The sequence below is a fragment of the Oryza brachyantha genome, chromosome 8, assembly GCF_000231095.2.
Source record: "Oryza brachyantha chromosome 8, ObraRS2, whole genome shotgun sequence".
Lineage (NCBI taxonomy): Eukaryota > Viridiplantae > Streptophyta > Magnoliopsida > Poales > Poaceae > Oryza > Oryza brachyantha.
Genome location: NC_023170.2, coordinates 354,768 through 378,848, shown reverse-complemented (window position 1 = coordinate 378,848; position 24,081 = coordinate 354,768). Strand labels below are relative to the sequence as shown.

Below are 24,081 nucleotides of genomic sequence, written 5' to 3'. Positions count from 1 at the left end.
TCTATTTAGTTGTCTGTACCATATTTAATATATTTTTTATGTTTTGTATTTGTTGTATGCAATCAATGAAAAGAGTTTTTTTTCTAAAAAATATCATGTAGCTTGGGAGCACATGTGTGAGTAGTACACGAACGAAGAAATATCGACTATGTTTTTCTTAAGTTAATATACAATGCCACGTATGATAATTAATATATAACATCACTACTATATCCATAATAGGTTGAAAACCTAAGTCGAAACATTAACACCACGGAGAGCACTTATTAATAGCCGAAACATTAACACTACGAAGACCAAGATTGTGTGATAAATTAATGTACACGTTGATCGATATGTTAATTCAGCCCTCCATGAAGCTACTCTCACCTGCAACTAGCCTTTAGGCAGCTCTGAATAGAAAACAAGCTTACATTCTTTTCTCGATTAACTAGTCACTGAATTCCTTCGATTTTGATTAATTATTAGTTAGTTCAGACAAAACAATAGCGTTCGTACACGATGGATCGAACGTGCGATTGATCATTGATCAGGCCATGGATCGATTCCAGCTGCTGCTGCATGTTTTGATGAACAGATACAGCCGTTGGTTGAACGAATCGACGTACTTAGTAGCATCTCCACGCATGCATCTCAATCCTTCTGTCTATCTGCAGTTGGAAAGCAAACTAAAAGATCGATCATAGAGAGCACGTACAGCTAGGCATCTACGTATTTAATCGATCGATATATATGGAGTCAAAAGTGTTCGATCGAGAAGTTGTTGATGCTGCTAAGTGGCGCCTAACCTAATAGTTTAAGCATCAGATCGACTAATTAATCAGTCATTTAGCTAGCTTAGCTTTCTTAGCACATGCATATGCACGCACGTACGTCAGTCAGCTCCAGAGATTTCAATTCGTTTCTTGCGGCCTATCCCTGGTCTGATCGAGGAAATGTACCCAACAAATCGACTCATCTCTGCCGGAAATTTTGATAAATCATGGTCATTTGTGCTCGCTAGCTTTTAGACATCGTTTTCCTTCTTTCTTTGTTTCTGTCTTTCTTTATGCAAAGCTAATAAAAGTCAGAATGGTTGTAGGACACCATGATGATGATGCTACTGTTACTGTCGAAGACGACGGCGATGGAGCGACGAAGGAGAAGCCACAGAGGCATCGATTTTGGTGGTCCTTGTTCTAGCATATGATATGTATGTGCACAAACAGCTGCTGGTTGACAGAAATTCAGAAGTCGTTGTTGATTTCTTTTAGATATATAATGGGGATCCGTCGCCGTTGCATGCTTGAGGAGAGCTACCGGAATTTGCCAGACACACATGGACTTGCAGCAGCAGCAACAACTCGTTCAGAAATTCAGAGTTAGCAGCAGGCAGGTCTTGTCCGGCAACAGGACGCGTTTTGTCGGATCGGATTCCACTATCTGAAGCCTCAAGCTGCCTTCCTCCTTTCCTTCTGAATAGCTATACAGACAGAGACCACTTGCAAATATTAAATTGCAATAGAAGGAAGCAACAACTGATGGAATAATCAAGCAGCTAGCAGTAGTCAAACACTTGTTTAGCTAGTGCTCCATTCAGTGAAGCGGGTCGGAAGCAACCATGTAATGCAAGCTAAGCTCCCTAGAGTAGCTGCTTGCTCTGAATTAAATTCTGCTGACTAATTAACTAGCTAGCTGATGATGCATGCTTTATTAGTTCATTCCACACGTCGTATACACGCGGTCGCCAGTGCATATACTTTCATGGAGGCGTCAGCACGGCGCCGGTCAATGCATGGACAGGCGAAGAATTAAACAAGATTAAATTAAGGAGATCAAACTCAATTAATTAGGTGCTGTTTCTTCTTTGGAGCTGTAAAGCTACGAGTGTTTCTTGTCAGATTGCTGCAAGATTATATATATATTATTATTGCATATTCTCAGCTAGGTCGTCCGTCGCAAACAGCAGCCAACACACTGACTAAAATTTCGTCAACGTCTGTTCTGCGACTATAACTAATTAGGTCCTTAATTACTTCTTAGCATTGACCAGTTCGGCAGAATTTTTTTTGCTATGTTAGATGCCAAAAAAGTAATTTAATTACTACATAACTAAAACCGACAACATCTCACGCACAGACAAATAGTAGTACTCTCCTGCTAATTAATTAACTCACTGAGTTACGTATTTATCAAGACTTTCACTGTGTCTCTGAAAAACTTATTTTCCTACACAAGTATCAAAAATTCTTTATAAGCAGAGACGATAATAGTGGAGACATGTATCCACATTGGAAACTAAGCGTCGATTACAAGCAATCGTTCTCGAGCGCGCATAAGATTTATACGTCGATATATTAGTAGAAAAGAGTTTTGGTATAACACGCCTAGAAACCTGATAGACTGTAGGCTCAGACCCGGGAAAAAAAACAGAGCGACTAAACCATACGCGTGACTAAGAACAAAGCGCAACACTAGGAGAGGGAAGAGGAAAGACCACTCTACGCTCCTAACAGGTCTCCAAAGGTGACGACACCGGCGGCTAAACACAGCTAGCCCTTAGCAACTATAAGTAATTAATCATAAACCCCGAGTATCCTATCAGTGACTATATATTTGGTAGACGTAGAGAGACTAGTTTTTTAAAGAAAAAAAATACATGTATCCGCACGAGAAACATGAGGCGATCTAATCGATCAATGTTAAGAAAACAAACAGGAAAGCTATCTAGGCAAGAAAGGTGCGCGCACTTACAGTGTTCTGAATCTCTTAATCAAAATAGAAGCCAATTAATTAACTCTACAATTTATATATTCACTGCGCGGCAATTATACATGGAGGTACAGTATATTTGTAAGAAATGTAAGTGTTAACGTACACTCATAAATTGAAATTCATACGATGAAAATTGACGAACTAATTAATTAATTAATCGAATCTGCCAAAATTAAGTCGGCAGGCAGCAGAAGGAAGGGAGGAGGAAGGAAAACGTACGTACGCGGGAGAGATCGAGAGAAGCAACAAAAATAATGGAGTATCCAAGTAAGTTGATTTCGCCTAAACTAAAGCTGTATCTACTATTCTATTCCTATGAGTAGCTAGCTTCTAGTAATTAACAACGCACTAACCGTTAAATAAATACAAGATATACAGGATCGTTATAGTTGTAATGATATATTTGCAAATAAAAAATAATTCGTAAATAACTTTTTACATACGTGTTATTAGCAATCTAAAAACAAATACTAAAAAATAAACTACGTTAAAAAACTAAACTAAAATCAAAAATTAAATTTTAGCTTATAAATATAAATAGAAGCGAAAAGATATATAAGACGATAATTGCATGCATGCTTAGTACTAGTAGTGGAATAGTAGCTTATTATTAGGTAGCTAATCCTCTCCTCTCCACTTGACCAGCTAGTCAAATTTCTCAGCCACTTCACTGATCCATTGCTCGGCTCAGCTCAGCTCAGCTCTATATATACATGCCCAATGGCTTCCTGCCTTCTCATCCATCCATCACTCCAACAAACTAAAACCAGATCAAGCTCATCACTTCACTCACCATCAATCTCTCTCTTCATTCACGAGAGAAAGAGAGAGCCACAAGAAGTAGCTGGATCAAGAACTGCAATGGCATCAATGGCGCCAGCAGCGGTGACCCTGATCCTCCTCCTGGCGCTTGTCATGATGCCCACCGCTCTGTGCTCCCGCTCAGGGCCCTCCTCCAAGCACGGCCACGGCGGCCACGCCAAGCGCGCGCCGCCGCCGTCGCCGGCGTCTCCGCCGCCCGCGGCGCTGGTGCGCGCCACGTGCAACTCCACCGCCTACTACGACGTCTGCGTCGCGGCGCTCGCCGCCGACCCGTCGAGCAGCACCGCCGACGTGCGCGGCCTGTCCGCCATCGCTGTCTCCGTCGCCGCCGCCAACGCGTCCGGCGCCGCGCAGGCGGCCGCGGCGCTGGCCAACTCGACCGGCACGGCGGCCCTCGCCGACGGCACCGTCCAGGGGCTGCTCCGCACCTGCGCCGCCAAGTACGGCGACGCCCGCGACGCGCTCGCCGCCGCCAAGGAGTCGATCGCGCAGCAGGACTACGACTTCGCGTCCGTCCACGTGAGCGCCGCCGCCGAGTACCCGCAGGTGTGCAAGGCGCTGTTCCGGCGGCAGAGGCCCAACGACTACCCGCCGGAGCTCGCCGCCAAGGAGGACGCGCTCGGCAAGCTCTGCTCCGTCGCGCTCGACATCATCGCCCTCCTCAGCTCTCCATCCAACAACAGCTAATTTAATTTAATCGTATAAATAAATATATGTATACTCCAATATTACTAGTGCTGCGTACAGTTCGTGCTAAATACGTGTAATGACATGTATTTAGTTTAATTAATTCCATCCGTGTGCTCTACTTATTTATTATCATGCACCCTGTGTACCTGAGGAGGATCCACTTGGTATTTTGTTGTATTAATTGTATTATTATATTAGTATTAAGAATAGAGGAGTTACTGCAGCTGGAGAAGCTTAGCATGCTGCAACTTGTACTTCACTTTGGTTTCAGTAATTAATAATAGTGACTATTCATATTTGTTGAATTAAGATTGTAGGATCGGAAAGAGTCTTTCTCACTTCAAAAGCTAGCCAATAAGGTGAGGGACTCCTTCATTTATATCCTAGATTCATTGCCCCTCCACAACTAATGTGGGACTATTCAACGAAGATCATCATCTCACTTTTTTTTCTTGTGTTTATGTTGGAAATCAAACAGTTTAAACCCCTGACAACTGTATTAATTAATTTTTACAATCCCATAAAGTGAGAAGTGCTCAAGTGGCTTGATGTAATCCCCTGCATATACCCAACTTTGCTTTCTATCAATGTTTAGGCAATTAGTTTTGTAATGCAATCACACAGGAATTACTACCTTGTTCCCCTTTTCAATTTCACTTGGGGAAGTTTGGAAGACAACTTTAGTGGTCCAAAAATGATGCTACTAGTACTAGTTAAGGTTGTTATAAAGTTAGTAAAGATGATGCATGTATAGCACATGAAAGAAAGCCCTACCTCGGCATCTTGTATCCTTTTGAGATAATTGGCATATTGTGTTCTTTCATCAACAGTTGCTTGGCTGAGTCCATGCCATGGACCATCCTGTGCTATGTGAGATTGGAATTGAAGAAAAGAAGGGTAAAGCTTTAGCTGATGAATTGCCCAGGTAACATGGTCATGTCCTCCTGACCAGTTCATGTGGGGTTATACTTAGAAAAAAAAACAGGCATGTTTGCATGTTTTCCTGGGCTTTGTTTTCCCTTGATTGTATTCCTGGGTGCACCTGAGCCCCAGATTTCATCATCCTGTTCTTGCCTTTGTCCCTCCATGAATGTCTGGCCTGATCACCTTTTGGTAATACAGTGTCAACTTCTTCTTTCTTTTCCTTGTCTTCTTTTGTGATGCTCTTTTTTTTTTTCAAGTTCCTATGATTTTGCCTTTAACTTTTAAGTTTTAACTGCTGTTAGCTGTATCTGTGACCATTGCAGCATGGTTACTGTTTTGTTCAAGAGCAGAGATGGATAGCAAACAGTAGCATGCTCCATGAGAAATGATGGAAGAGAGCATAATCATGTTTATGTGTTTACACATGATCCTTACTTTTTTTTTTCCTCTCCCTCTCTCTTTGCATCAAAGTCACCAGGTTCCTATGGATTATCATGGAGTAAAGCTCTCCTCCTGTGTAAGCTAGGGTACAGGAATCTACAAAGCTACCAAAAAGAGAAGAAATAAGGCTGCCTACCCAACCAACATTACTCCTGAGATGCCATTAAGCAGACAATGGGCATCAGATTAAAGATTACAACTTCATAGGCCCAGTTTGAGCCTTTAATCGCACTGTTCTGCTTTGCACTGATTAAAAAAAAAAAGGGTTCTTCAGACTGTAGGGTCTCCTCTTGTTTAGGAAGAGATGATTTTACTAGTGGATCAAGTGTGGGGAGGGAGATCAGATATTATCCCCAAGAGCAAGTGTGCAATACAACAAATAGTAGTAGAGTATGAAAGTGCACTTTCCATCTTGAAAGCACCCAACTTTGTGCCACAATACCTCCCATTCTCAGCAGTGCAGTTGGGCCAGATTAAAACAATCACCGTTGAATCTTATGGATAAAAATTACTAGTGATAGATACTGACACGAAGGCGCTGGAGGTTCAGCTCAAACGAACAAAAGGATGTAAACAGTAATGCTACTTCAGGGATAACCCTAGGATTAGGGGGGAAATACATAAGCATAAGTGTCACTACTTGAGTAATGAGCACCCAAGTTTGCACTACCCACCAATAACCCCAGGTAACAAAAGTCTGAAGATTCCACCCTCAGTGTCCACAAATTAACCACCCAAAAGTCATCAGGGTTAACTCACAGGGTGATAATACGTAAAAGTGACCATTAACACAATTAAGAAACCGAAAGGAGCTCAAGATTGAATGGGCTTGATCTTGAAGTGGAGATTGATGAGTGAAAATATGAAGCACTTCAGATCCTGCAGATAAAAATATTATAAGTTGTTAGGAATAGGTTTAGTTGGTGGATTGCCATACTTTGCCGAAGCAAGGTCCATCTCCGGTGCATTCTATTGACCGTAGAATTTAATCGACACCATTAATCTATTTTATTGGACGATTGTAATTAAATTATAGTACCAACAATATTAGGTGCAGTAGAAATTCGAAGAAGCAATATCATTCTTTTTATTGTGATCTTTATTACGAAAAAACAAAATTACAAAATACTACTAATCAATTAATTAACAAAGTACAATAATATTCTTTTTAATCAATGGTTGAGATTAGTTCTATTGTTAGTATAATACTACCAGTAAAACACACCGAAAAGACACCCAAACGAAAATACGAAGTTAAAGCAAACCAGGACACGAGAAGATCGAACTCATTGCATGCTTTTGAAGAAACCATCTTACATCTTACAGATGTCACTGCTAACAGTTCCTTAACTGTGACGTACAGTTCATAATATGGTCTTACAGATGTCCAGTGATCAACAGAAAATTAAGGATGGACCATAGAATGCCACCTAGCAAACCCGGCATAGAGTTAAGGCTGTCAGCTTGTATTTTTTTTCCATTTTTTAGCTACAGGTATCAAATCATGAATGTGTGTAATTATTGAGAACAATATGAATGCCATCAGATGTTGGGCAGAATTATTTTAAAACATCTTACAAAATCAGATGCAGCAATCACTCCCTCAGTAGATGTTTACAAAACATAATTATTTCCTAAAACAAGTGACTGGACATGCTAAGGACATATGAGAGGTCGTGAGTCTGCATCTTGTAGTATCTCTATGGAACTCCAGTGAACCCACAATTTCTACTAATTGACAGCAATAGAACATTGTTGCGTTGTCATCCAGAGTCATTTATATAAGGTTGGTAATATCAATAAATTAGTCCATTGAAGAAGGGCAATTGCTGTTAGTCTTAACCTGAACGAAAGTAATCATTCTTTTCAGACATTTCAAACATCTAATTGCACTATCTCAGGTAGGTACATTTGAGAATAAGACTTACATTTGAGAATAAGACTTCAGCTGTGTTGACGCTGATTTATTAAGATAGTCAGGACATTATAGATAAATGATTATTTTGCAATAGCTTCTTGAATAACAGTGCCTAATATTATTTTGCAATTATTAGGAGATCATTTCAGCAGTATGTTTTTTGAAAACTGCTCCTGTTTAGTTCTGATAAAAAACTACCTGATGCATGGCTGCCGAGAACCTACCTGATATTTGGGAATAGTTTATTATTGTTTAAATCATGCTGTTCCACGTAAACAGTTTGTTCTTACAGATTACAGCCCTTCCCTAGAGATTTTGATTGTTGCGCAATCGAAAGCAGAGAAATAGACTCAAACAGATACTGGGATCATAACTATGAGGCTACCATTATGTGTTACCTGTCCAAATCTGAGTTTCTGGCTGCGTTATTTAGCGTCTTTATTAAACAATAATTTGATTCCTGAAGACACACAGATAGAGTAATTCGTATGATGGATTTAATTAAGCTTCAGTGATTGATGCAAAGGAGGTTGGTAAAAACCTGGTCATCCTTTTGGTTAATGGGGGAGGGATGGTCCCAATACCTCCAGAAAATCCTGGCATCATTGATCTTAAGAGACCATTCAACTTTTAGAAAAGATACAATGCCAGGCAAGGCAAGGCAAGATGTGCCTTTATTTGCCTTGCTTTCTCAGATTGATTGCTTTGATAATACAAACAAAATTCATTATTGAGTTCAGGCAGCAACGTGGCTCATTGCCAGCACAGATAGAGGTGTTACTGCTATTCCTCTATAGATTATATAAGGACATGTACGAGGTGATTATTAGCTGTCTCTCTATTCATACAAACAAATATAATAGCATGGAGGGAAGAGAAAAAAATGATCGTTATACATGACAACGACTTATGTGATAGATTAAAAGGAAGAAAGGTAATAAAATAAGTTAGGATTGTTGACTTGGATGAGATAGAAGTCAATGCTAGACTTTACCTTTAAACATGCCTAACCTAACTGAACTAAGAGAATGTCACTTAGACATGTATCAAATATAGATGCCTTTCTATCAACCCAACAAATAGTTTACCATATGTACATCCAAGACATGAACATGTAGATCCCCTGTGCATACAAAATATTTCAAGAATGAATCACATCCAAGCTTTTGTTTTCAAATGAGTCCATGACCCATCTAACAGTATACCCCATCTCACTTTCCTTTCCCCTTTCACTCTTCGGAGCAGTCGCCGCCGTCGCCACAGCAACAACAACAACACAAATAATAATAACAATAATAATAATTCCCTCAAAAATTACTTGGGCCGTAAGTAATAGGAAGGGAAATGACAGTGATATCTTTGTCCGGCCCAACACAACACTAGGCCCAGCCAGTCATATTGCAAGGCAAGGCTCTCGACCCAACACAAGACAGACTAGGCTAGGCCCAACACAAGACCCCACCCATTCTTCTCTATCTCCCTCGAGACGCGGCTGCCGGCGGCGGCCGCACTCGCCGGATTCGCCGGCGCCGCCGCAGAAAACCCGAGATAGCTTGCCTGTCTCGTCCCACGCATTCTCCCTCCGCCCCACGCGCACGCTCTCTCCGCTCTCGCAGACTCCCAGGAGCCCCCCCCTCCCCTCTCTGTCCTTCAGGCGAGCAAAGGGAGAGGAGGGGGGCGGCCATGTCGTCCCGCCGCAGCGGCGGCAGCGCACTGGTACGCGATGGGGCCTCCGGCTTGAAGCGCAAGAAGAAGAAGAAGCAAGGTGGTACGAAGCGTTCAGCCACCAATCCCGAGGATGCCCACCAAGCGTTCGACAGATTGCTTCAGAGAAGCGGCCGCAATTCCACCTACCGCCTCAACCGCGTCCTCTCCGACGTCGCGCCCCACAGCCCCGCCGTCGCCATCTCCCTCTTCAACCGCATGCCCCGAGCCAACGCCAACTTATGGACCTACGGCATCGTCATCGGTTGCTGCCGCCGCGTCGGCCGCTTGGACCTTGCTTTCGCCACCTTCGCCCGTCTCATCACGACGGGACTGAGGATGTGCCCGATCCTCTTCAGTCCTCTTCTCAAGGGTCTCTGTGACCGCAAGAGGACGAGCGAGGCAATGGACATTGCGCTGCGACGGATGCCCGAGCTAGGTTGCAAGCCAGATGTCTTCTCCTACACCATCCTTCTCAAGGGTCTCTGCCATGAAAGAAACAGTCAACAAGCTCTCGACCTGCTCCATATCATGGCTGATCGTAGAGGAAGCTGCCCACCCGACGTGGTGTCGTATACCACTGTCATCAATGGCTTGCTCAGAGAGGGTCAGCTGGACAAAGCTTATTGCCTACTTGATACAATGCTGGATCGGGGGACGTCTCCAGATGTTATGACTTACAGCTCGATTATCGCTGCCCTATCAAAGGCTCGAGCAATGGACAAGGCCACAGAGGTCTTTACTAGGATGATCAAGAACGGTGTTATGCCTGATTGCATCACGTATACTAGTCTTGTGCATGGATATTGCTCTTCAGGAAAGCCAATGGAGGCTATTGGGATTTTCAAAAAGATGTGCGGAGCTGGTGTTGAACCAGATGTTGTTACATATACCTCGTTAATGGATTATCTCTGCAAGAATGGGAAATCCTCAGAAGGTAGAAAGATTTTCGATTCTTTAGTCAAGAGGGGACACAAGCCTGATAGTACTACCTATGGTACTCTGCTTCATGGTTATGCTACTGAAGGAGCTCTTGTTGAGATACATGATCTTTTGGATTCGATGATACAGAAAGGTATGCAACCTAATCATCACATCGTTAACATGATAATAGGCACATATGGTAAATATGAAAAAGTAGATGAGGCCTTGCTTGTATTCAGCAAAATGAGGCAGCAAGGATTGAAGCCTGATATAGTAAACTATGGAACAGTAATAGACATACTTTGTACGGTAGGCAGAATGGATGATGCTATGTCCGAATTTGATAGGCTCAAATCTGAAGGACTAGCACCTAACATTGTTGTTTTTACCACCCTAATTCATGGCCTGTGTACCTGTGCTAAATGGGACAAGGTTGAGGAGCTAGCTTTTGAAATGATCGATCGTGGCATCTGCCTGGACACAGTTTTCTTCAATGCAATAATGGACAGCCTATGCAAAAAAGGAAAGGTTATAGAAGCCAAAAACTTATTTGACTTGATGGTGCACATAGGTATTGAGCCTAATGTCATTACATACAATACACTCATCAATGGATATTGCTTAGATGGTAAGATGGATGAAGCAATGAAACTATTTGAAGGTATGGTGTTTAATGGAGCAAAACCTAGTGATGTTACCTATAATACCATTATTAATGGTTACTCTAAAAATGGTAGGATAGAGGATGGGTTAACTCTTTTGAGAGAGATGGCGAGCAAGGGTGTGAATCCTGGCATTGTTACATATGACATGATGCTGCAAGGGTTATTTCAGGCTGGAAGAACTGCAGCTACAGAAGATGATTAAGTGGGGTACAGTTTGAAATTAGCACATGCAACATAATTCTTCTTGGACTTTGCCAAAATAATTGCACGAGTGATGGCCTCTGAATGGTTCAGAACCATGTTTGGTGGATTTCCAGATTGAGACTAGAAATGATGAAGATGGGATTTGTTTTCTGCTCTCTTGGCATGCCAGAACATCTTCCCTGTTGAATATTATTTACTCGTAGTCAAGTTCTGTGTCAAGAAAATAATTCATGATGCTGCTATATTGTGAAATCATTATATGTTACCAAAAGGCAGAAGGCTCGAAATAGGAACTTCTTGGTGTTCCTGAAGGTTGCAAGTTTTCAATCATGGTATTTTGTTCATAACTAGTAATAAGAACATTTCTATATCATTGTGCTATAGCATCATTGTTATAATAGAAGTAGATCACCTGGCATCTTGTTCTTGAATGACAGATCTAAGTCATCTAACTCAAATAGTGACTGGAAGTAGAGTCTGGAAATAATAGATGAACCTATTATTAGCCTATAGCTTCACAGCAGGGGAAATCCTTGGTTTCTTTAAGGCTCTGATGAGCTCAACTAATGAACGCATAGTGCAAGAAACCAGCACGTTCATATATAGACCTGTATAACCTCCTCAGGTTTTCATTCGGACAGACCCTTTGATGACTCATATAGTTTCCATTGCTCTCTCCCACACTATGTTGCCAACTGAATATGATTTCACCTATCTAGATACATGCATCTTGATTGTGGTTTTGCAGATAAATAAAACTGGGATTTTTTTTTTGTTGTCGTTGGCCAAGTTGATGCCAGTCGTGCTCAATCATTGCAGGGGCACAGACCAGGACATTATGTATCACAACTAGGACATTATGTATCAGGAGCTTCCCCACCTGAATACTTTCTTTGAAGAAACTGAAAGAGCGAGACGTAGTACAGTTCATGTTACAGAATAAGCCCAGGGAAGTTGGCGTTTACAAGCGCGCGATGGCAGAGGTTAGAACTTAGAACCTCCTTCCAAATACTAGGGATGACCCTGTCATCTAGCCTAAATCTTTCGGACCAAAGAGTTATATCCTGGATTCATTGGCGCAACAGTCTGCTGGGAGATGGTTGCATTCTGTCGAAAATAACTTCATCTCGATGAGACCAAATTCTCCAGAAGCATAGGATGAAGAAGGTCCTGAATTCTTTCAGTGGTAGGTCCGAAGGTATTGCGAGTTTACTGCCTGAGTTACTGAAGGTTGCAAGTTTGTAAGCTTGGTATTTTGTTCCAAACTATTAATAACAGTTATATATTACTCTCTTTGTTTTAGATTATAAGATATTTTAGCCATATCTAGATTATAAGATTGCATGTATGTATGTATGAATTTAATTAAAGTTAACATATTTTATAACCTAAAACAGAGAAATATTATGCTATTGCATCGTTGTTAGTTGTTACAATGGAAGTATATAGCCTTGCATCAATTCCTGAATGACAGGTCTAACTCAAATAATGACTGAAAGTAGAAGCACTGAGGTTGAAAAAACAGATGAAACTATGGATGATCCTATAGCTGCACAGCAGGGGAAACCCTTGGTCGCTTTGAGGTTGCCATGAGCTCAACTAATGAGGGCAGGGGGCGAGGAACCGGCACGTTCATCGACCTGTACAGCTTCCTCAGGTTAGCATTCAGACCTTTTGATGATCCAATAGCATTCGAGTCACTGCTTGCATTGTCAGTAACTTCAGAGTTCTCGTGATCAGTTTCCTGTGGAACAGTGTCCTTTTTTGTTCTCTCTTTATTTCTTTCTTGTGAGGAGGCTAGAGGATCCACTTCCAAAACCTGATCAATTGTTTCTGCCCTGTTTTCACCTTGTACAATCGATTCGACACTCTCCATCCCCTTGGGCTTGCGTACTTTCCACAACTGATATCTGGCCGTGAACTTTTGTTCTTGAGCATCCAAATCACCTCTCTCCGTTGCTGACACACACTCATTACCTCCGTGCTTCTTCCAAAGTACAGATTCTGTACATGATGTTTGCTCATTCACTTCGACTTCAGTTAAATCGATTGCTTTGATGCCATCTTTAGGTTCACAATCTTTCGACTGTTCCGATTCTATTGCCGAGTTCTGCTCTTCTGGCAAAACTTCAACTGAATCAATTGCTTCAGCGGGCATGTCAGATTTCCCATCCTTCCGCTGCTCACATTCTGTAGCTGAACTCTCCACTTGCACCTGAAGCTCATCTTCCTCAATGACTTGGACACTCTCACCTTCATCCTTCCACAGTTCAGGTTCATGTGGCAGTCCAAACCTTGCCATCCCAAAAAGCGTCACAGGCAGCTCCACGTTGATTTCAAAGTCTTCCAGAGTTGGTTCTTTATCCTGCATCCTGAGTCTATCGTCACCGAAAGACCCATCAGCAGAATAGGTGACCTCTTCCTCCTCACTTTTCTTGATGATTATTTCTACAGCTGCTACAGGCTGCGGCGATCCGGAAGAAACTGTAGGATTTCCATCAGCCAACCTGAGCAGCTTCCAGAGGGGATCATCAGCGCGTAACCGGGACGCGAGGCAGTGCTTCTTGACATAGGAGAGCTCCAGTGCCATGGAAGGAGGGGTTGTGGAGATGACCCATCTGGGGTGGATGATCCGCAGTGCCTGCTCCAGCTCATGGCGGGACGAATGCATCGAGAAGCAGACATGCCACACCCCGAACTCGTCGCGGATTGGCTCCGTCAGTGCCGGCTTCTTCTTGGGTGAGGAAGCGGTGCCGCTTCAGGGCGGAGGCCGGCGTCCACGTGTCCACGGCGAAGGGCAGCCCCCGCGGCAGCTCGATCGGCATCGTCTCGACCGGTGACGGCGATGGCGGAAGGTTTTGCCTTTTTTTTTTTGGTTTGGAGGCGGGAGTTTCTTCCTTCCGTTCCGCGCGAGCTCTTCGTTTGCAATTTAGCGCGCGAAAGTTTTTGTTTCAATTTTGCGCGCGACTATTCCAGTTTGCTCAACAATTAGTTAATCTCTCTCTTCCTCGTATAGGCTCACTTTCGTTTGGGGAATCATCGTCTCCGGTAGGGGGTGTCCGGAATCTGCAATAGTGAAATTGGCAAAGTAGACTTATTCTTTTTTTTTTTCAAGATTGGAGTACCTGGCTCCACACGGCATAGGAGCTTCTCTGCTCTGTGGTAGGCCGTAGGCTGGTTATTCATCTTGTCCTTTGCATGCAAATCCTAAGTCAAGCTCCAAAGATTCCTGTCTGTTTATAGTAATAACTAAATTTGCACTTGTTTTAAACTTGAGAGTGATCGAAAACTAAATTATACAGGATTAGTAATTCATAATGTGACGCAAGATAATAATTGTAGACGAGAGATGTCCGTAGGTGATCTAAATCTGAAGCTAACAAATTCAAAGTCAAACCCCAGAAACCGGCTCCGGCTGGCCGCTGGCCTGCCAATAGAGAAGAGAAGGGAACCAACGTGGACGTTGCCTGGTCAACACCACGCCCCACGCGGAGTCGAGTCTCCGGTCACCGCCACGTGGGGCCCGCGATCTTGTGGGGCCGGCGGGCCAGTGTCTGGAAGGGCAGGCGGCTCGGCGCGGCCGAGGAAAGGAAGCCACAGCGAAGCAGCCCCCGACAGGTGGGGCCCACTCGTCAGCGAGAGAGAGAGCCCGCCGGATATTTTAAAGCGAATCCCCCTCCTCCTCCTCCTCCTCCGTTACTCCCGAGTCGTCGTCGCCTCGCTTCCTCCCGAATTCCTCCGCCGCGCGTCTCCGTCGGGGCCGGCGGCGACATGGCCTCCAGGTAAGCCTCCGATCGAGCTCTCCCTCCCTCCCTCCTCCTCCTCCTCCACTCGTACGGAACAGCTTTTCAGCCCCCCCCCCCCCCCCCGCGCTCCAGCTCCGGTGGCGGCGGCAGCGGTCAGCTCCCTTCGAACAAGGCGGAGGTTGATTGCTAGCTCGGATTCCTATTAGGGAAGGCGGCTCGATTGCTCTCGAGTTCCCCTCGCTTCGTTTTGGGAAGTTTTTTTTAAAAAAATATATTTTTTTTCATTTGCTGATCCATTTCGGCGTGGAGAGCTACGGATTTCATCAGGAATGCCTCGGTGCAATAGCTACATCTCTCTGGAGTTTTTTTAAAATATTTTCTGTAATTTGGAGGCGTGTAATATAAGCATGTGGAATCATCTGCCTCAGCTGGTTAATAGTTTCTTTCTGCGCAGTTTTTAACTCCTCCCAAGTTCCACCTAAACAGGAATGGCTTGCAGCTGAGCAATGTGTTGAGATTTTCCAATTTTGATAGTGCCTGCAGTTGTCTAATGGTTTGATCGCACAGTGTTGTCATCTGGCTGATGGCGTCGAGTCACTATTTTTGTGAATAACAGGGCGTGTGGTTCATTAATACTTATACCTGATGTAATGAAATTGTTTCCATATTACTAGTGCTAGATTCACATTCTTCTGCTGACCTCGGTTCCCTATCTTGTCAAGAGTTCATTAATGTTTAGAGGGCAGGTTCATTGTTAGCCAGAATAGAAGGAAATGATTGAAAGTGAAACAGTGGTCTCTTCGGAACTTGCTTGTTCTCATTAATTTACCCAGTGTATCCCCACATGATTGATTAATTAGTAATCCATAATTGTTAGCTATACAGTGTAGCATTACTTTGGTTGTACACTTTCTGCAGAGTTAAGCATATTGAATGTTCAGCAAAGTAGCCATAGTCTGTAAGAAGAATGTGATAACCAGACTTTATTTGACTGTTTTACTTTATCACAGTAACTCTGAGTTGCTTCCCAAATCATGACAGTTCAATGTGATAGAGAATTTCTCTGGCTCAGAGCAAAGAGGCACAAGCAAGTAGATCTCATACCACAGCCATTTGTGTGAACGTTTACTGGCGATTCAAAATTTAGCTGATTGATGTCTGAACTGGGCTTGGTTTCAACCATTAATTTGGAAAAATATGTGATGCAGTGATAAGAATTTAATTGTGCCAATTGTCAGTAGTGATCTTATTCGTATTATTTCTAGAACAGAAGTTTGACTCCTTGGGAAATACACGCGGTTGTCAATTTATCCTATTGTTTCATATGTTTCATTTGCTTGCTGGATCATTAGGTTCAATTCAATTTGAGATGTATCATAAGATGAAACTCAATAGAACATAGCATGATGTAAACAAGGAAAAATGCTATTTATCTCTTAGATAATTAGATTGTTGTAACCACATTCTCTTTTATCTTGTAGAATTCCTCCCTTAGCCATTTCTGTGGAGTCAGATGCCTCTCCTAGGAAAAATACATCAGAGGCTGCAACAAGTCCTCTTGTAAATGGTGAAAAGAGTATATTCCAGGATCAGGTTAGAGGATACAGTGTACTTGGAAGTCCTTTGAGGAGAGAAGTTGGGAACAGGCATGTAAGCTTCCCTTGACTGGTGTTCTTTTATCCACATGTGACCATAGGGTTTGAAGTATAAAGTGGATTTTACATCAATTGAAATTATGCCATCCCCAAATTACTTGTAATCTTTTCATATACAAATGAAATTATTCTTGTTTGCCTCACATAATCATATGACATGCCAATTCAGCAAGGAAAAAAAGATTCTGAAAATATCATGTGAAAACATTATTCTTGTCTGTTTGAATGAAAATGTTTTGGAAGCAAGAATTGTGGAATCTGACACACTACGTTGTGCCTTCTGGATTGTATTTTCTCCAGATCTATTACTAGATCCTTCTGCATTGATGACGCTGACTTGGAAGATGGTAAGGTGCCAAAAGACAGAGATAGGCCTTCACACTTCCTCAGTCTCCCAAAGATACAGAATCAGGCACTTGTATCTGGTCTTGCTTACTGCATATCATCCTGCAGCATGATTCTAGTTAATAAATATATCTTATCTGGCTATGGTTTCGGTGCTGGAATATTTCTGATGCTTTACCAGGTATATTTCACTTTCTGATTGTTTGCCTCTCAAGCAACATATTATGTTTATTTTTGTGTTGGCTTGGCTCTGCCGTTCTGGTACTTTCTGTACCCATTTATAATCTCTTCATGGTCTTTTACCCTTTCTCTGCAGAACATTGTATCTGTGACCATTGTGTCCACTCTATCCCTCTCTGGTGTTATCCCAACTGAACCACTAACTTGGAAGCTTATTAAAGTTTGGTTGCCTGTGAATATCATCTTTGTCGGAATGCTAATTACAAGCATGTTTAGGTATGTACCAGACATTCAGATTGTTTTCATCTGAATACTTTTTGGGTGCAGTTCACGTTGCTCTGTAGATTGATCATTTTGGCAGATGAGCATGGAGCATTTACTGAAATTAAAAATATTTTATATTTATCTGTGTATTCATATATATGAATACCTTGGTATATTCCTGGCTTCCCACTCTAGGATCTATGCATAAAGTAAGAGAACTTGACTGAGGAGTAGTAGATGTTAAAGCTTATTATAAAAATAAGTATCGATGTTTCATAAACTTACTGTCAGTTTAAAAAGTTAATTCAGGGAAACTGTTTGCTTGTACTGATATTTTGTGGGTGTTAAAATTTGTTATGAATATCTATTGTCACTTGCCTTTTGTCATCTCTATTTGTCAGTTAGTTGTTTTGGAAGCGGCAAATTAATTATCTTCTAGGCTATCTGAACATTTGGAACTGAGGCTTTTCATATGATAATTATGGCTCAACTTCTAATATGGATCTTCTGGATTGAAACTGGGCAACTGGCAGTCTCTGACAAAGAATCATTTCCCTTTCCTTCTCTCCTTTCAGTTTGAAGTACATTAATGTTGCAATGCTGACTATATTGAAGAATGTTGCCAATGTGATCACTGCTTCTGGGGAAACCTACTTCTTTAAAAAGCAGCATGATAGACAAGTTTGGATTTCTCTCACATTGATGGTATGTCACCTATAGAAGCCAACAATGTTTGGACTTGAGTTAAATGCTTTCTGGGATTATTTTTCACTTCATTGCCAATAGCTCCTAGTTGATTTGTTTGATAATATTAAACTATAGGTGTTCATGAAACATTGGTTTAAAGTAAGTGTATTATCCTTCATGGGCTGACTCACCTATCTGTTTTTGTAGATAATTTCAGCAATTGCAGGAGGAATAACAGATCTGTCTTTTCACGCGGTTGGTTATACGTGGCAGATCTTGAACTGCTTTCTAACGGCATCATATTCGGTATTGTTTTTGTTCATCCTAATAAAACCTGTTTGAATTGTTACTCCCAAATGTTTTGAATTCCTAAACCATGATATGGCCAGTATTCAGTATCTTCGTTTCTGAGGTGCTCCACAGTTATTTTAACAAATGACCTGTTTTTTCAGCTTACATTGCGGCATGTAATGGACAGTGCTAAGCAAGCCACCAAATCCGGGAATTTGAACGAGTTATCAATGGTTTTACTGAATAATATTCTTTCAGTGCCACTGGGAATTATCCTTGTGCTTGGTTTTAATGAAGTGGATTACCTTTTGGAAACGTAAGCAAACTTCAGCCCGTTTGTTCTGATGTGAACCTAATATACTTACTGGTGTGCCAAGGTTCATATCATGAACCTAATAGACTACACAGGAGCTGTGGAACCTCCATATTTGTAACAAGAACCATCTTTCATGAAAGTTTTCTTTCTGTGCTTACGAGTCAGTTTCAGGCATGTCAATGGAAATTAATGGTGTCTAACAGAATCAATGATGGTAATGGCCTTGGCCTCCACACATGCCAATAAAACATGTCCTGGGCATAAAAAAACAAAAAGTGATGTACAGGATTAAATAGGTTATCAGCTAGTAATGGATTAATACTTAGACTCCTTCTGAATTACATGCAAACTGAGCCATCTTATTGTTGCAGCCATATCTCCTGATAAAACTAGTATTTACAAGTATTTATTCTGCATTGTGGGATAATGCATTTACATGTGAAAATTTTCAGCCCTCTCCTAAGGATGCCCATGTTTTGGATAGTCATTACTTCTAGTGGAATTTTGGGCCTTGCTATCAGCTTTACTTCTATGTGGTTTCTTCACCAGACAAGTGCCACAACATATAGGTATTGAGCGAATTAGGGTGGCTTTTCAAACATTTCTATTCTGCATGCGCTCTGTCTTTATGAACTTCTAATGCTAATATTGTTCCTAATACAGCCTTGTGGGCTCCCTTAATAAGATCCCTCTCTCTATTGCTGGAATCCTTCTCTTCAAAGTGCGGACGAGCATGGAGAATTCTTTCAGCATTCTGTTTGGTAGGTTTTTTATGACAAGGAAAAAGGTACTGTGGGTATCACATTTCACTAACAGAATATAGCCTTTGTACTGCAGGTCTATTGGCAGGAGTATTTTTCGCCAGTGCCAAGTTACGCAACAACTCTCACTCATAGTCGTAGGCCAAGCTTTATAGATTACACACGGCAGACTTGTTCTAATCGACCAGAACAGGATGGTCCCTCCCTCAGATGAAATTCCTGGGAAATTTGTGCAGATGTAAAGATCCTCCAGTTAACAAGGCAAGAGATTGACAACACAGTTGTTACTATGGGGCCATCGAGCTGCAGTTATTTTTTTCGTCGAAATCGGCATGGACCCCTTGTTGCTCTTGTGGTGGTATACGTCCTCACTTGCACTTTAAGATCAAAAGTCAGATACTACTCAAATGCAGGCAGTTTAGGAAAAACGATGGTGGATCGACACATTTGTAATTTTTGTGATTTGTGGCGGCTGCGTGGAAACGGGACTGGTGTTTTTCAGTGCTGCACGGATGCTGCTGTGTTGGGCATACTGTATATACTTGTGCAGTTTAATTTTGTGGTGTTCTGTGTCTTGTATTCTTCTTCCACACTTGAGTCTGTAGGACTCAGGGCATTCCAGTTTTTGGGTCCTGTTAGAAGGAAAATGCTCAACCTCCACATGTGCAGAATTCTTGGAATACAGTGATAGTGCAGAATTTGGACTGATCTGCTTCGTCAGGAATTTCCTCTGATCCATGCTATTATTGACCTGGTATTTCTGCTTTGCAAATTTACTGTTACTTACATTTGAAAATCTCAAGACCCTGGAGTTAAAGCAGAATTGCAGAAATGAACAGAAAGCTAGAGGATTTAAGCTTAAACAGAGAATTAACACTCGTCGGTTACGGGATACACGGCAGCACGTATGTACAACACTAATTCACATGTAGTGAAAATGATTCGGTAAACTCATTTTTTTTATAATCTGTGATCTCCTTTTACAATGGACAAAATCTGAAATTAGTGCCTACCTATACCCTGATAAACTAAAGCATACAACTATGCTGTTGAATCTGACTGTATGATCCTGAAATCCTCTTATCTTATAATCCTAAGAAAAAAAAAGAAGCAAAAAGTAGACACCCCATCTCAAGAATTCCAGTGTTAAGCAACAAAAAAACTTCTGGCTTCTGTACACTTTCTCAAGAATGGCCACACCAAGACGAGCCATTTCTCCTGAACTCTTCACACGGCGCTGGAAAAACATCATGCGCCTCTCCATACACAGACTCACATTGCCATCTATCCTGACGCCTTATCACCCTCAAGCTAACATTTCTGAAGCAGATTCCTTCATACACTGCACCGTGGACCGCCTCCAGAATCGGTGCGCGCTGCAGATCCACACCGACGACGTTTCTGATGCGGACGTCGCTGATTCTTGGCAGCGCACTTCGGTCATACCTGTCGTCTGAATGATCATCTGCACCGCGGCTGAATCTTATGGGTACCTTGACCTTCTCCATGCTGATATTCTCAATGGTGATGTTGGTTATGTACCCACCACGCCCTACGTCGGATTTTATCCTCACCGCTTGCGCGGAATTCCATATGTGCAGGTCGCGAACAATGACATTGGATATTCCACCGGACATCTCGCTCCCCAAACCCACGCCTGAGCATGTTGGAGTTGTGCCTGAGACCCTCTGGATGATGATGTTTGAGCTGGGTTTCCCTACTGAGATGCCGTACTGATCCCAGCCACTCTTGATAGCAACTAGATCATCTCCACTTTCAATGTAACAGTCTTCAATACAAACTTCTGAGCTCGAGTCTGTCATTATTTTATCGATAGAAACTGTAATGGGTACTGGATAGGTATGCTCCTTGCTCGCAGAGCAAGTTTAAGATTAGTGGGTAAAAAAAGGTCATCACCAGCGCAGAATCATGTATCCTATTTCAAATATCTTATGCTAAAAATGGTGATAGAGCAGTAGAATCTAAATAGGTAAACTCTTCAAGAACTAACAAAATAGGACCACTATCTTATTTACCATATGATGTACAAAAATGAAAAAGCAGTGATAGTCCAGAGTTGGAACTATGATGTTGTAAAAGAGGAAGGGTCTAAGAGCGCAAACCTGGATCAATGCCATCAGTGTTTGGAGCGTTCAAGGGGGCCAGTACAGTTAAATTCCTTATCACCACGTTCCTGATAAATCAAATAGTTAGGAAGAGAAAAGTAATTTATATGGTTCTAAAATAAAGAAGCTAAAGAGGTCCATCTATATTATAATCTGACCTGCAGTAGACGGGGTGCACTGTCCAAAATGGGGAGTTTCGTAGAGTGATATTGGAGATCATGATGTTGGTTGAATTAACTAGCTCAATAAGATGGCCTCTTGTGTGGTTCAACGTTCGATTCCACCATAGGTCCCACCAAATCCTGCCTTGGCCATCTATGGTCCCATTGTCACCTAACATGAGTTTTTTGAAAAACTGATTACCTAACATGTAAAGGGGGACACTTGCAAGTTACAAGTCAATGCTAGTTCTTCATATGAACCCCACGAAGTTTTTCGTCATCATTTGCCCCACAAAGTAATGAAGTGTTTTTTAATTGTTAATAACAAATTGCATCATACTTTGTCTTAATGGAATAATACATAAATCTTTTGCATATTCCTAAAAAAGAATTGCTTCAGCACAAGCCATGCACAATTTTACTAATTGATCAAAATTGAATTATATATAGCTGAAACAACTTATGTACCAGTAATAACAACATCATTTAGGCCCTCTCCATGGATTAGGCTGATGTGGCGTGGTCCTAATCTTTCCCGTCCACGCCCATACGATGGCAACGGGGCTATGAGAGGCCATTCTTCTGGATCCTGCACATTACAGCCCAAAGCACTAGTCAATGCTATGCAGATTTCCATTCAACATATACAACTATGAAGTGCTGTAGACTCTTCTTCATAAATACCAATACAGATTATTTAATCAAGAATCTGGGTGCGGTCCCCTTGAAGATTGATTGTTTCCCCCTGTTGTCATGTTAGTACCATAATGGATAGAAGTTGTACACCACTTTTTTAGTCATGCAACTCTGTCTTCTGTTTGATTGATGATCATTCGTTTGCCTCTTCCCTTTGGTTTCATCCAACTCTCATAACAAACTATGATGCAGTGGTTTGGGAACTGGCATTAGAGTGAAGTAAAATGCTAGGTGGCTCAGTAGCCCTATAAATTTCTGTCTGCAATTTTCAGTTGGTTCACACAATGAAACTGACCAATTCTTGACATATTGTTTGTTATTAATTCTAAAGCAAGCTATTGAATGGTTTGTTTACTCTTTTATGCAAAAAAAAAAAGAATACTTGGCCATGATTGTCTTAGAATATTGAAGTGATTCCATTGTAAGTGCAAGTGGCGGCATGTCAAAGGCGTAGCATCTAATTAAAGCCCATAATTACGGTCACTAATTTATGGCTTCTGTCTCAACAACTTTCTACCTCATACATGAATGCAGCACTCTGTACCCTCAACGAGGGGAGCAAAATCTACAGAATAACTGTAGCAACACATAGCATGAACATTGCAGCCACCAACAAAAAGAGGTTGAATGGAACTATTAGTTCCTGTAGGAAGCTCCAGATTAGCACTGCAGATTTCTGTGCTACTAATCTTTTAGCATAAGCAGATAAGACGGCAGAAGAAGCAAAGTACATTAGCAGAATCAGGTGTGGTCAGTCCAAAGCAGCGGTAAGGACAAAGCAAAGGCACATGATGAGAGTAGAATAGCATTTGGTAGGCTGCCTGGTAGTGGTAGCAGAAGCCACAAGAAACCAGACCGTCCAAGCATGTGATTCCAACCCACCATGCCCTCTCTGTTCCCTTCTGCTCTGCTCTTCTCTCTCTCGTGTGTTTGAATGAGCCATTGACATGTGAGATGTGACAACACACAACCGCTGAAGCCGGTCTCACAATGCCAAAGAATACTTTCCAGCAAGAACAGCAACTGATATTCCTAATTTCTGTACTACTAGTACTAAGGTGCAGGTTTTTCCACAGTAGAAAATACTTTCTTGATGAATGAACGCAAAGCAATTCCATCTTTTTACAGTACTATCAATGAACTGAACAAAAATCAGGATTTGATTTTCATATATGTTATTATCTTTAGTTAACGAACTCTTGTTGCAACAAGAAGCCATGGATCATAAACAAAATAGCACAATATATATTATCAAAATCAAGAAATCAGAGAAAGAAAAAGGGGAGGGTGAATTGATGGATCACCTCACCTGGGAGCCAAGGAGGATTGCACCGTGGTGCAGGAAGAGCGTGAAGCGGCTGGTGAGGTTAAAGCTCCCCGTGACCCACCTCCCCGGCGGCACCTCCAGCCTGGCGCCGCGGCCCGCGGCCCTCGCGTCGAGCACGGCCACCGCGCGCCGGAACGCCGCCGTGTTGGACGTGACCCCATCCCCCACGGCCCCGAACTCCTCCACCGACGCCGACACCGCGCGCCGCCCCGACGACCCGCCGCGGTAGAACCCGGCGCAGCTGCTTCTGCTGTCCCGGCTTGCAGGGGCGGCGCCATGGCCGATCAGCGCGGCGAGCGGCGCGGCGGCGGCGAGGTAGGTGAGGGCGAGGTAGGAGGACGCGATGAGGAGGGCGGCGGCGGCGGCGACGGGGACGCGGCACGGGCGCGGCGTGGGTTCATGGGCGTTGGCGTTGGCGTTGGCGCGAGGAAGCATCGCGTCGCATCAATGGCGACGCGCATGTGGTGAGCGCGAGCGCGC

The 24,081-nt window shown here is 42.5% G+C and overlaps 5 protein-coding genes across 5 annotated transcripts; 3 read left to right on the top strand and 2 right to left on the bottom strand.

Moving 5' to 3' along the window:
• The first annotated feature begins 3,477 nt into the window (after nucleotides 1-3,477).
• LOC102713485 (pectinesterase inhibitor 28-like) lies at nucleotides 3,478-4,562 on the top strand. The gene has a single exon (XM_006659684.3). The coding sequence runs from the start codon at nucleotides 3,616-3,618 to the stop codon at nucleotides 4,261-4,263; it is 648 nt and encodes a 215-aa protein (XP_006659747.2). The 5' UTR covers nucleotides 3,478-3,615; the 3' UTR covers nucleotides 4,264-4,562.
• Nucleotides 4,563-8,929: 4,367 nt separating this feature from the next.
• On the top strand, nucleotides 8,930-11,002 carry LOC107304848 (protein Rf1, mitochondrial-like). Its single transcript, XM_015840640.2, has 2 exons — nucleotides 8,930-10,838; nucleotides 10,915-11,002. The coding sequence occupies exons 1-2, from the start codon at nucleotides 9,233-9,235 to the stop codon at nucleotides 10,917-10,919; spliced, it is 1,611 nt and encodes a 536-aa protein (XP_015696126.1). The 5' UTR covers nucleotides 8,930-9,232; the 3' UTR covers nucleotides 10,920-11,002.
• Nucleotides 11,003-12,559: 1,557 nt separating this feature from the next.
• Nucleotides 12,560-14,188, bottom strand: LOC102713204. The gene is made up of 2 exons (XM_006659683.3): nucleotides 14,172-14,188; nucleotides 12,560-13,802 (listed from the first exon to the last, which is right to left on the bottom strand). Exons 1-2 carry the CDS (start codon nucleotides 14,186-14,188, stop codon nucleotides 12,590-12,592), a joined length of 1,230 nt encoding a protein of 409 aa, XP_006659746.1. The 3' UTR covers nucleotides 12,560-12,589.
• A 608-nt stretch (nucleotides 14,189-14,796) lies between these two features.
• LOC102712926 (GDP-mannose transporter GONST1) lies at nucleotides 14,797-20,241 on the top strand. Its single transcript, XM_006659682.3, has 10 exons — nucleotides 14,797-14,828; nucleotides 16,274-16,438; nucleotides 16,748-16,973; nucleotides 17,109-17,248; nucleotides 17,812-17,941; nucleotides 18,131-18,229; nucleotides 18,376-18,530; nucleotides 18,983-19,099; nucleotides 19,194-19,291; nucleotides 19,368-20,241. The coding sequence occupies exons 1-10, from the start codon at nucleotides 14,818-14,820 to the stop codon at nucleotides 19,424-19,426; spliced, it is 1,200 nt and encodes a 399-aa protein (XP_006659745.1). The 5' UTR covers nucleotides 14,797-14,817; the 3' UTR covers nucleotides 19,427-20,241.
• A 210-nt stretch (nucleotides 20,242-20,451) lies between these two features.
• LOC102712653 (probable polygalacturonase) lies at nucleotides 20,452-24,081 on the bottom strand. Its single transcript, XM_006659681.3, has 5 exons — nucleotides 23,584-24,081; nucleotides 22,047-22,167; nucleotides 21,576-21,750; nucleotides 21,415-21,485; nucleotides 20,452-21,107 (listed from the first exon to the last, which is right to left on the bottom strand). Exons 1-5 carry the CDS (start codon nucleotides 24,034-24,036, stop codon nucleotides 20,476-20,478), a joined length of 1,452 nt encoding a protein of 483 aa, XP_006659744.2. The 5' UTR covers nucleotides 24,037-24,081; the 3' UTR covers nucleotides 20,452-20,475.

What these genes read in the sequence shown, in the direction of transcription:
- LOC102713485 (XM_006659684.3), top strand. Translation starts at nt 3,616, where the DNA reads ATGGCATCAATGGCGCCAGCAGCGGTGACCCTGATCCTCCTCCTGGCG.
- LOC102712926 (XM_006659682.3), top strand. An exon ending in TATTTCTGATGCTTTACCAG is followed by an intron (nt 16,974 to 17,108) that starts GTATATTTCACT and finishes CTTTCTCTGCAG; the next exon opens with AACATTGTATCTGTGACCAT. An exon ending in TTCTAACGGCATCATATTCG is followed by an intron (nt 18,230 to 18,375) that starts GTATTGTTTTTG and finishes CTGTTTTTTCAG; the next exon opens with CTTACATTGCGGCATGTAAT.
- LOC102712653 (XM_006659681.3), bottom strand. Translation starts at nt 24,036, where the DNA reads ATGCTTCCTCGCGCCAACGCCAACGCCAACGCCCATGAACCCACGCCG. An exon ending in CAATCCTCCTTGGCTCCCAG is followed by an intron (nt 22,168 to 23,583) that starts GTGAGGTGATCC and finishes TGTAATGTGCAG; the next exon opens with GATCCAGAAGAATGGCCTCT. An exon ending in AAATGATGTTGTTATTACTG is followed by an intron (nt 21,751 to 22,046) that starts GTACATAAGTTG and finishes AACTCATGTTAG; the next exon opens with GTGACAATGGGACCATAGAT.
- LOC107304848 (XM_015840640.2), top strand. Translation starts at nt 9,233, where the DNA reads ATGTCGTCCCGCCGCAGCGGCGGCAGCGCACTGGTACGCGATGGGGCC.